The 12,361-nt window shown below is 45.4% G+C and overlaps 1 protein-coding gene across 1 annotated transcript; it reads left to right on the forward strand.

The window, feature by feature from the left end:
- Positions 1–4,134, forward strand: LOC34619873. Its single transcript, XM_026335604.1, has 9 exons — positions 1–120; positions 400–480; positions 1,117–1,293; positions 1,652–1,691; positions 1,840–1,895; positions 2,137–2,227; positions 2,839–3,004; positions 3,341–3,422; positions 3,934–4,134. Exons 1-9 carry the CDS (start codon positions 1–3, stop codon positions 4,132–4,134), a joined length of 1,014 nt encoding a protein of 337 aa, XP_026191389.1.
- Positions 4,135–12,361: the final 8,227 nt, after the last annotated feature.

Here is a 12,361-nt window from a genome sequence, read left to right on the forward strand (position 1 = left end):
ATGGCGCGGAGAGGAGCAGCGTCTTCAGATACTATCGCCGCGTCCTTCACTCCAGCAGAGTTTGTGCCCAGCAGAACTTTAACAGCTCAAAGCAAATCCATCTCTCTTTCTCTAATTAAGGTAAGGAGCTCAACTAAAAAAATAGGCACATGAAGGATATAGTCTGTTACAAACATGACGGCCAACAGGCTGATGCAAGCTTGGGGCAAGAGCTTAGGCTTTTATCTGCAAACCAGATACGCCGATTCACACAGAAGACAGCACTCACTTACGGAATAAAAGAGGCAGAAGCATCTTGATGTCCACTAAGCTATGGAGAGGCGAAGGTGTGCTTTGACTGACTTCGTTGCTACTTGCAATACGTGTTGTGCACTGGTATCCTGCGTGTATGCTGTGTAGGTTCCAAAGTTTGTTGCTGAAAGTTGGCGTTCTGCCGTTGCTGATGCAACTGCGGGGATTCTGAAAAACGATAATGGAAAAGTGAGGCACTGCTTCTTGTGTGCACTCACTAGCTCTGGCATAGATCCTCGTGTGTTCATTCTTGTTTGAGGAGCATCTGCTTTCATCCAGTGTATTGTGTTGGGTCTTTCTTTTCCATTGAATTTATTTTCCATTGTGAGTGTGCTAAATACGTCGCATTTTCACCATTGAATTGGCCTCTTTGTGTTTTCTCGGTCGTTGCTTTTGTTTGCTCTGTAACTCCACATCTTTTGAATGCCTTCTTTTCGCCCTTTTCTTCGAGGCTAGAAACCTTGATTTTGCTGTTTTTCTACTCTGCGTTGCTCATCCTGCTTTCTATCGTTTTGCTCTCTGCTTTCACAGCAGTGTCTTTCCCCTTTGCTTGCCCTTGTGTTGTCGCTTTTTGTTTTGTTCAGTGGGGGTAGTTGTCGCAGCTAGTCCTTCCTCCTCATGTTTTTTGGCTTGTACTTTTCTCAGCCTTTATCCTTTTGCTCTGTTCTCTGCTTCTGTTCCACTTCCCTATATCAGCGATGCGCTGATAATCCGGACAAACCGGAGTCATTCATCTCTTGTCTCCTCTGTTTCTTCGCGCTCGTTTCTGCTAGTGACTCTCCCGATACTCTCTTTCCTTCCCTCCTATGCACGCTGTTTGAGCAGCAAGTCTTGATAGTTCGGGATCCACTTACAGGTGGTGCCTGCCACTTGGAATCTATTTTCCTGCAAAATGACAAATCACTTGTTCTGCAAAAAAACGGGAAACAACTTTTAGATGTTATAGGAGAACTTCAAAGCAGAACAAATTTTCAGCCCAAGTTGGACCACAGGTATCAACAGGTCAGTTGTGCGGGTATCCTGTTTGGTCGAGTGCATTGCTTTTTCTGGTTTCTATGTATGTCAGTTTCTATGTGCTATTTTATGGGCTTGCTCGCTTATGGTTGCCATGATATCAGTGCTGAGCGTAGAATACGATGTGGGACCAGAAGCGGGAAATCTATTGCTCTTTTCTTTATCCGTGTTAAGTTTTAAGACTAGTTTGCAGAGGGGAAATATCTAAAATATGACAGTTGCATCGAGATATAGTACTTTCCGCCGGTCTTATCTCTAGCGGTGTTATAGTGTATTGTGTGCTCCTTGCTTTTCTTTTCTTACTGCGGCTCCCCATCTTCTTCCTTCGGTCTTCTTGTATTGCCAGGTTTTGCACAAACGTCATGTGGCAGAAGATCTCCACAAAAGTAAGAAGTCACAATCTGTAAACGGATACTACGGAATGAGCAACAGTAGGGTGTATGTGTTATGTGGTGCATTTTAACGGCAAGTATTAGATACCTGAGCTGTGAGCGCTTTTACTGATTTACGACTGACTAGATTCGTCTTCTTCAGGTCGCGGAACAGTTGAAGAAATGCGGAGAGATCCAGGTTTAGACAGCCTCCATACGGTGAGGCTTTCCTTTGCGCTTTTTTCTTTTTCACCGTCCTTCATTTATTGCATATATTGTCACAAGGAATCGAATGTCCTAAAAGTTTAATTCATCGGCGAGCCTATGGTGTAGGAAGCATACATAAATGCCCCGCTAGTTTTGTAATTAGATGCATGGCTAATCTTGTAGGAATATCAAGGGATCAACACAACAATAGCCATCCTTGTGTTGCCTTTCGATGTGCTGTTCCGAACTTCAGCTATTTCAATTCTACACGCCTAGGGCCTCCCTCTCAGCTGAAGAAAACGCAAAAAGAGGACTTGAGTCAATATCTAGGGCCAAGGCCAAACGTGAGGCTGTCATCATGCCTCTAACATTTTAAAAATTAGCCGTATTTGTAAAACCCTGTCGAAAATAATCTGTGATTTTGTATTTCGTGCTCTGCTTCCTCTGACTAACCCGTCTGCTGCTTATGCGTTTCGTTTGCTTTGTTCTTCGCTTTATCCCTTCGTGGTAAATTTATGGCACACTTATGTTACTACCCACTTCCTTCTTCGCTCATTTTATTTGCCTCTCCCAATCCCTCATGTTTAAGAAGTTCTGCACTTTGTGTAGTTCCTCTCGCCTTTTACCCGCCTTGCGCTATTCCAAATATCGTGGTTTCCCTTCCCAGGCCCCTTGTGCCCTTGATTGCTAGCCGATCAGGTAGCAAATATTATCCTTTTACAAACCTGGTCTCCCCCTTCTGTCCACTCTTCCTCTCTGCAGCATAGTCGAATAATCGGCGTGTCTTTCCACTTTCCTCTTCTCTCTTCCTTAGCTGCTCTCGGCTACTGTATTGAATTTACAGTCAACGCTTTGGGAATTCCCTTACCCTAACGTCTTGATTTGTGACGATTATATCTTGAATCTACCACTCGATTTCTGCCCCCTACGTGCTTCTCTTATTCTTCATCTTCAGAGAAAAGGGGGGCAGTGTTAGATGCTGATTCCCTGAAGGTGAAGCTCTTTAAAATGTTCGACGCTGCTGGGGCCTCTGGCCTTCAGCTGAAGCAAATTGCTAGCCAAACGCAACAGCCTCTCTCTCATGTTAAGATGATCGTAGAGGAGATAGCAGAACAAAGAAAGTAAGACAGAAGGGGCCATCTGCGGGCTTTGCTTGATCATTACGATGAGTTGGTTGGTGTCCAAATCGCACAATATGCTGTTCGATGGGTTCGGGAGAGAATGAGAATTGGTGAATTCAGGGCACACTACATAGGTTCACGAAAGTAGTACACTCTACCGTTTTTATGGCTATAAATCCTTTGGCAGAAACAAAACGGCAAACGGCGGATGATTCCCCCACTTTAAAATTTATCCAGGTATTGCTGTGTCTATATCTCAATTTGTCGTCTATTTTGCCCTTATCTGTCGTTTTTTACTCATTGCCAGTCTGTAGATTAACTGCATTTCTGCTACAGGAGATTGAGTGACAGAAAGGCTGTTTACTTCTTGAAACAACAGTACAGCATAGTTCAAAAGGGTAAGCTTCATACTCTTAGAGTATAGGTTTTAGAGCTCTAGACTAGATAGGAATAGTGTAGGAATTTGCTTTCCCTTTGCTTTACAGTTTGTAATACAATATCCTGTTTGCTGTCCTTACTGTCTGCAGCTGTTGGAGAGGAACCGCCTGTCGCGAAGAAGCCCAAGTTGAACTAGCGGACTTCAAATGCTTTCTGTGCACGATCTGTGAACTGATGCTCACAGTGTGGGGGTGCTGCAAAAGGCAGAAACCCAATAGGTGTAAAGGCGCACGAAGCCTTCGACTTGTGACTTTAAAGCAGTACAAATGGAATGCTACTTATTAGGTAGAAATGTAAGCAAGCGCAGTTCCAAGTAATAATTGACTTTCTGTAATAAACTCGACGAGGATAGCAGTTGCTTTGGGAAGAGTAGAAATGCCTATCCATACATGTCAAACACTCTGACTCCAATTGCTATTTTTCTTTCTTCACCAATGCATAAAATGCATCAATTATATCACTGATTTTATACAGAATGCACAAATAAATAGTTGAAAGAAGTTGCTGAAGAGTGGGATTTCATGGACATTTTGGTATCTTGTGTTGGTGTGCATCTCCTTGGACATGTGCACACGTGGACTAGTTTTAACACTAGTGAAGTGAAAGATTTTAACAATTTGCTGGCTGTAGTGAAAACATACAGTAACTACTTAAGTAAGTACGCAGACATTTGTTTATCTGCACATGGTTAGAGTATGCATTCATTCAAAAGGTCTGCGCACTAGTAGGTAAAAAACCAAACGAAAATATATCGTGTATTTACAACTATAATTGAAGAGGAAATGCCATCGTCTTATCCTATAAATTACGTGTAATGGTGAACATTCGGAGCTTGGGCTACACTATGATACCTGGTTGTTCTCGATGAAAGGACAGCCGCAAGCCTGCCTGCGGGCTGGGCGCACGGGAAATACGCACTGCGCGAAGCTTGACGACTATTTATACAATCGATTACTCAGTATTAGGCTATTTGAGCTTTTAATTGCACAGCAGCAGTTGCACCAGGTGAAGTGTAGCAGGAAGGCTGCAGGGAAACACAGAATATTTACAAAATTCTCATCCGGCCGCTGCCGCTCTGATTAGATAGGCTAAACTAATGGCCCATCTCAACTTATTTTTTCTCCAGAAACGTTTGGAAAAGCAAGACAAACCACTTGAAGTATTTACTTTTACGTGCATGCGTCTGTGAGTATCTCATCAGAGGAAACAATGAAGTGGTCGTGGAAAATTTTTAAGTCGTTTTTCTCTGCAAAGGTATATTTGATTGGCTGATATTCGGCTCTAGTGCGCTGTTTTCTAAGTAGCCCCCTAGGTCTTTGTGTCCACGTGTTATTCCAGCTTTGTCGACAAGAATGACTGAACGATGCTCAAATGCCCTTTCAGAAGTTGGGTAAAACTTTGTCACATTTTTGCTGATGTGTTTTTATGGCAATTAACCTAATTCAAAACCAGCTGAACGCACGTGTACAGCGTATTACGCCCTTCCCCACCACGCATTCTACTGTAACCTCAAATTTAAGAGCTATTGTACAACCATTCGCCTGACACTGAATGTCATTGCTGAATGGTATCCCATAGAGTAGTGGTGCTCGTGAGAACTGTGTCCACGATTCATCATGATGCGATGTTGAGCCTATAGATGGCCGAAAGCCTATGTAGCTCGACCATGCGAAACCCTATTTACAGCCATAAGTTAATAAAAGTACGGCTCTCGAAGCAGCACGTAGATTCTCAAAAACCCTGCATAGCCTTGCCAGTGACCTGAATACCTATCCCAAGAAATATTCTCCAGAGTGAGCTAACATTATGGTGGCGCATCCCGCTGCTTTCGTCGCAGGTGGATACGCCATCTAACCACTAAAACCTAAATCAAACTAGAGGATCTGCACGCCCATAGCCTATCAGGTACCTCAACCTCAAAAGAATTTTTACAGGTGCATCATCATCTACATCGTTTTCGGAGGAAAACATTGCGTGACAAGAAGGATTGTGGGAAAGGACTCTGGGGCTGTACTTGATATAATTGTTTGCTATTGCCTCAAAATTAGGCCTGACAGAAAAATTAAGTTGAACTATGGGCAGGGTTGAGGGGTGAACGGATATTTAAACATAATTTTCAGCAATATCCCCGTGGCTGAAGATGCACCGATGCCCACTCAGCCAAAGGGGAAGTCATTACCTAGAAGCCTTAACTGGGTTTACACGCAGTAGTGCGCTCGTTTAACCATCTGGGATGACCGAGCGGAGCGAAGAGTCTTCGAATAGTGCTGGGGTCTGACATGCAGCCGTGCAGCAGCAGGGCAAGTAAGCGTCAAAACCAGGAACAGAGATTAATTTATGGGATACGTAGTGAGCTACGATGCACTCGGGGAATTCCTACTAAAGCGGGAACACATCGTTTAGAATTACTACATAATTGACTACTTAATTCGTCTCTGTGTGTCTCATTATTGCAGAGTACTGTTAGCTTGGTAGAGAAAGGAATCAGTGGTGCGTGCATGTGCCTTACAGATGCAAGTAGCTGTGAGTGCTGGAAGTGCTGAGAGGGTGCAGCTACGGTAAACCTAGCTTTAGCTTTCTTGTCCAATGGAAAATATGAGAGACGCGAGAAGGAAAGGCGAAAGGTTTTTTTAGAGGATAAGATTGATTACGAAATATAAAGTTTGCACTGAGCACGGAATCAAGAGTTTACAGACCGAGATCTTGAATTGAGCATTACACCTGGTAGCTCTGCATGGTTCAATGCAGGTGGTCGCCGCTAATCCACTGGCTGTTGATGCAGTGAGACATAAAGCAGCCTTTAGAAAGTTCTCCGGTTTCTATTATTTTTCTTGATAATTAACAGCCTTCTTGATCTTGTTTCACGATGAGGGGGGAAAACCCTCTGGCGGTGAAAGTTGACTGTGGTACAGTCCCTGCTGAGGCACCAGAGCCTCGCCTACAAGCTGATGTGAATAAAGTAGGTTCACAGTTGATTGAAGGGCATGATTCATCAGCCGACAAAAAACGTTTATAAGTGTGTCACTGATCATAGGTTGATTGAAAGGTACGATAGCCATAAGGATGGGCAAGTTTTCAAAGATCTGATCAGCTGGTTGGAGATGTACCTCGCTTTGTACCACGTCGATAAAGAAATGCATGCTTCTTGCGGCATGCTCATCAAAGGATAAAGCAATTTGTTGCTATCCTATTTCTTACAGAAGAAGATGTGCTCCTGCAGGGATTGCTACATTTAAAGCATTCACACAAGCCCTAGGTGATCGGTGCACGCCCATATCGGCTCAGTAGCGAGCCTTCAGAATAAAGAAAGTTTGAGCAGGGGGATCTAAAGTGAACCTCTGATTTGCGAAAGCTACAAAGTAGACGAATAGCTGCTTTTCAGTGGTTTCTTCTAGGTCTACCTGAAGTGTCACGTCAAGAGGTTGTATGATGTCATCGATTAAATAACCGATCGATACAGCTGCAGCAATCGATGCGCTGCTTAAGGCTTCAGGATCAAATAGGCCCACGTTCACTTGACTTTGGCTGAGCAGGAAGAGCTGAGTGGGGATCCAGAACCTATGGATATCGGGGCTCTGTCAGCGGGCCCTATCCCGCAGGTCAAGGGGAAAGAAACATGAGGGGACCCGCGCTCCTAGACACACTTCCACGATAGAAGCATATTTGTCCTTGGGAATTGCCCGGTGCCGAGTCATACAGCCCGGAACTGCAAACGCATGCCAAATGTCAAAGAATCTGAACAAAGCGGTTGAGCCTAGGGGAAGCAGGCTACTTGGCGAGCAAACAAGGCGTATCAGGCAAGTGAAGCGCCTTTCCCCCAGGCTGAGACTCAGTAGAAAGGGTTACAGAGGATAGAGCCGCAGAACAGGATCTGCCACGGTTTGATATTGCGCCGTTGCTAGTTCGCATGATTGACGAACAATTGCTAGCGTTACTTGACACTGGATATGATAAAGATCTGTGATCCACGGAGACTGCGCAGAATTGCAATCTGCTTGTTAACTCGTTAGCGTGGTCTGTAAGTCTCCCGCTGTGTGACGGGCAGCACAGCAGAACAAATGGAGAGGCTACGATTGTTCACTGCCACTTCAAATCAAACTCGGATTCTATCAGCATGATCCGTGACTGGCATGTTGGACCCGTGCATCATGGCGTAGTCCTATGGATGCCATAGATAACCCAAGGGAAGAGGAACATGCCGCCACAGCCGCGCTCTGTGTAGGCTAGATGCAGCTCCTAGACTGTATGACATCGCTAATATAATTACCCGAGGAGCAGAGCAGAGCCAGTGCATGAACAAGATTAGGCAGTCTTCAGTCAGGCGGCGGACCAGCGCAGCAAGAGAAGACAGCTCAGAGAATGCATCCCGTCGTATTGGCTCTGGGGCCCTTTGCTAGATAAATTAACTGGGCTTTTATCCGAAGAATAGCAGGAATGCCCAAATATCAAGGAGTCTGCGGATGGGCTAGATAATGCTTACCTACAAGCAGGCTGGCCACTTGCTGGTCCTACAGTCACCGTATCGGGCTAATGCTGGGTTCAGCCCACAACTATACTGAAGGTATTGGAAGCCCCCACCGCGTGAAAGGATATCTCGCAAAGTAATGCTGTTTTTTGAGACATGGATAAGAGCAGTAATCAAATAGCGCTTTTGGGTATACCCTGGTCTAGCGGTTGAAAAAGAGTAGGCTGTGGCGAATGCGCATGGAATGTAAGCCCCTGAACAAGATTACTGCAAAGAACTATATTCCCCTGTTTCATATTGGCGAGCTGAATTACAAGCTCCACAGATCAAAACTCAACTTGACTTTTGATTTCACAAATGCCTTCCTGTAGATCACTATTCAGCCAGATGGCTGGCACAAAATGGCGTTCCGCGCTCGCACTCACAAACTCGAATGAACCTGCTTTCTGCATGTACGTAATTATATCTTTTCTCAGTTGTGACAGCAAGAAGATACATGTTTTGAAAGCAAATCAAGGAGAACAGGAAGGATAGTTGCCTACATAGGCAACACCTTAATATTCGTCCGAACCCTTAAAGAGGACCTGCAGCACTTACGGTGAGTATTTCAGGTGTTGCAAGACAAATAGTGGGATGCGAAGGCGCGCAAATGTTTGTTTTCAAGAAAGAGGTCGTGGTTTTGGAGATTTCTTGCTTAGGCGACAGGAATATTGCCAGGTCCGGCAAAACTTGAAGCACTCAAGCAATGGCCTTTAACTTTGGGCCACCGCAAGGACATTGCAAAGTTCAGTAAGCTTTTTTCTTTGCGAGAAGCGCTGCTCCTTTGACTGCTCCACTTGAGAAAACGTAGTCTATACCTACGACATAGAAGGCTGACGACGCATCAACGACGCTTATCCCTCGCCTCTCAGCTCCTCTTGTACTTCCGCTGCCTCCTGGTGAGCATCATCGCTGCCTCACAATGGATGTTGGTGACGTGGGGTGGGCGGTGGGTGCTATTCGCCACCCACAGGCTACAAGATCCCCCTCACGCCATGTTATTTTCTGTAGATCTTATTGCTTCGGCGAATCCGTGGAGCGAAATTCAGTGTGATAACGGGAACTCTTTGTACAGTGGTGGGGTGTGGAAACAAGCCGGTGCTCTCTATAGAAGCGTCATGTTACTGCTTTGACATATCATCAGCGTTAAATGTAGCTTAAGTAGATTGTGCGGGCCTTTGAGACTCCTGGATTTGTTCGCTGTCTTGGGCACCTCCTGCAGGATGACTTTGCAGACAAGTAGATTACGAGCACTGGCAATGTGATCCCCTATGCGATCTCACGAGGCTTTGGGAATTCTCATTGTGAAGCACAGCCACTCTTGTCCGTGATGAATTATGGCCTTTTTCAAACTTGCGTGTCTTATGCCTGAAACCCATGCATTCAATACACAATGGCAAAAGGATGAAACACTGCCACGTTGAGGAACGCCTGCCATAATTCAATACTAATAGGGACTCCTGGTTGAACACTTTCACTTCACCCCCGAGAACCGATTTGCGCAGAGCACATGATCTTATTCTTTCGGGTCATGACGGGATCCACATTGCAATGAAAATGCTCTCATCGTCCTTTTGATGACTTGTGATGCGTCGCGTTGCACACGACTATGCAATGTCATGCCCATATTTTCAGCAGCTGCAGCCACGCGATTCCCCCACACCTGGTCTTTTGCAAGGCTTTCTGGTATAAAAAGGACTTGAACCTGAAAATGGACTTTATTCATTTGACTGCTCAAAGTCGAGAACCAGGACAGCATCTAAGCCGTTGTCAACAGACTTAGCAAGTATGCTTAGTGCCCATTCTGGCCCTTATTGTAGCTGTGCCACGACCCAGGATGTCGCCTATTCTTTTCAACTGATATCTGGAAACTTTACGGACTCCACAGGAGTATCATTACGAGTAGGGAGTCTAGGTATGTTATTGCTTTCTGGCATAGCTTTGACCCGCCTATACACTGACCAAGTGCACATTACCTGAAGGCACATGGGCAGACAGACCTCCCCTACCGCAGTCTTCCGCAGTCTTTGCGGCTCCAATGGTTTGGCTTGTGTTTTTCCTTGTACTGGATGTGTGTATAATCCAATAGCGCAGTGGACTACTCGTTGCTCTACCGCATCCCTGGTCAACACTGAAGAGGCCCTTTCCTATCCGGGGCTCGAACTGGTGGTCGGCCGTCAGCGGCCACCCTCAACAGCAAGAGGAATTGGCTAAAGCAGGCAAATGTATGCGCAAAGCTCAGGAACGAAAAGCATGTAAGTGTTATACGGAGTAGCAGGCTGTGTTTTTCAAGTCTGGAGACTTGGTTGTAGTGGATCGGTAAGTTTTTTCGAGGTGCAGCCCCACGTGCACCAGACGAACGATTCCGTGGCCATGTTACTAGAAGCGATAAATATTCTCTCACGAATCACCACCCTTTTTTATTCTCTGGATGTCCCTAAAAGGTGAAGATGCCACAAAACGATCGGTATTGAGTTTCTTACAAAGCTTCAGAGTTATTCAAAATGTTCATATACTTCGTCGTGCAGGCACGTGGCCTGAAAGGAGGCGGATTTACAGGAACTTGTAGGAGTGCTTTATTTGAGTACCATTAAGCGCAAAGGACATGCTAGATGGAACTTTTGTTCGAAATGGGATAAGGAAAGCCGATTTCAGTGATTGACGAAGGAGCCGTTGCGGACTTCGTTACTTGCGGGACGATTTGCGGCTGTGTTTGGGTAACAACGCTAATTGTGATAAACAGCATTCCAAGTACTTCTTAGTAAATATCCTCCCACAGCGCATCCCTTGCTTGAACTAGCCCACTTTTTCTATGGTTTCGCTAAAACTTTTATCGTCTATTATTGTTACTGCGTGCTCTAAAGTTTGATTCATGCGCAGGCACTCTCAGGTGTACACATTCTTCCTTATGCATATTTTGGGTCGTTGAACTCGACTGTGCCGGATGCAACGTCTATATTTTGCATGCACAGAATGCATCATGGGGCTTGAATGCGCCACTGAAGTAGTGTGTATTTTGGTTCCCTTTACACACTTTGCATGGCTTTTGTTTCTCTAACAGAGGGCTCACACATTTCATCGCTTCGACAAAGAAGTGTAATCGCGCCTCCGCAGTCGTGACATTCTGGTGAATTACTTGGGTCGGACTAGTGTGTGTCTTCTATCTGACCGATTGCACTTGGAAGATTGTTACACACCTGCGCTGTGCTCAGCAGCAGTGTTTTCGCGTATCCATTCGCGTGACTGGGAGTGCCCGATAGAGTCGAAACTTGTCCACTGTCCTGTATGTACTTCGTCTCGACGTAAACGTACAAGGCATGAGGGCGTGTGCTTGAAATACAGGGGGAACGCCGTAGCGGGCTAAACGGCAGCTAAACACTTTCTACCGCTCTAGTTCAGCATGACAAAGAATCTGTGAAGGATCGACTGATTGGTTTGTCAACTCGTGTAGTTATTGTACAGTACTGTGAGCTTAATAAAGTTAGAATCAATGTTGTGTGCAAGTGCTTTAAAGACTCTGCAAGCAGCTGTATATGGTCCGAGTGCTGAAAAGGTACAGCTACATGCACCCTAGCTGACCCTTTTCTCCGTGAACAGTGCTGTCAGAGAAAGAAAAAGACTTTTGAGGAACACCTGATAATTTAAAAATTTGTATGTAGCACGGAGTCAAGCTTCTCGAGATGTAGACTGGAAGACGAAGGGCTGCAACGCAACGATTCTGCGTCCCAGATGCTGCTTCTCCGTTCGAAGCCAAACTTTTCACATGAAGGGGAGAAGAAGGGATGGCCTTGTGGAAAGGACAGTGAGTAAAACTTTATCGAATTTGGCTATGAGTATGTGTCTCCGGCTTTCCTTAAGAAGAGCTTTACGGCAGCACAGTAAGCCGGTTTGTCACGCAAGTAAGTCACCTAGAGCCACTCAGACAACCAAAAAGTGGCAAATTTTACAAAATAAAGCGGTTCAGTCCTTCCAGAGTGCCTTGTCAGGGTGGCGAGACGCTAAAGAGCTTGTAAGCCCACCTTAATGCCGTACACGTCCCTTGTGCATAGTGGCGAGCCCCTTACGACTAGAGCAGTTCATACGTAGTCTATTCCTATGTATGTTTTGCATAACACACCGTTGGAAAAATGTAAAATTGCGTATGAGTGTACCAGATATCGCTCAATTTCCCCAGAGTACAAAGCTACAAACAGCTGTCGGCAAGCCCTGGAGGCGGCACGAATGGCTTCTGCTCCTTTGGAATTGTGTGGTGGGGGAGGCGGTTTGGCAGAATGTCGTGCTCCAGGGCGCATTTAGTGTTTTACACCTCCCATTGAGCACAGTAAGCCAGGCCTTCAAGGATCTCAGACCTACGAAATTCAGAATCGCAGAACTTCAGTTCGTGTGTGGAACCACGGTACCGCCGTTGAGGAGAT

This window comes from Cyclospora cayetanensis, unplaced genomic scaffold (genome assembly GCF_002999335.1).
Source record: "Cyclospora cayetanensis isolate NF1_C8 unplaced genomic scaffold, CcayRef3 CcayRef3_contig_74, whole genome shotgun sequence".
Lineage (NCBI taxonomy): Eukaryota > Apicomplexa > Conoidasida > Eucoccidiorida > Eimeriidae > Cyclospora > Cyclospora cayetanensis.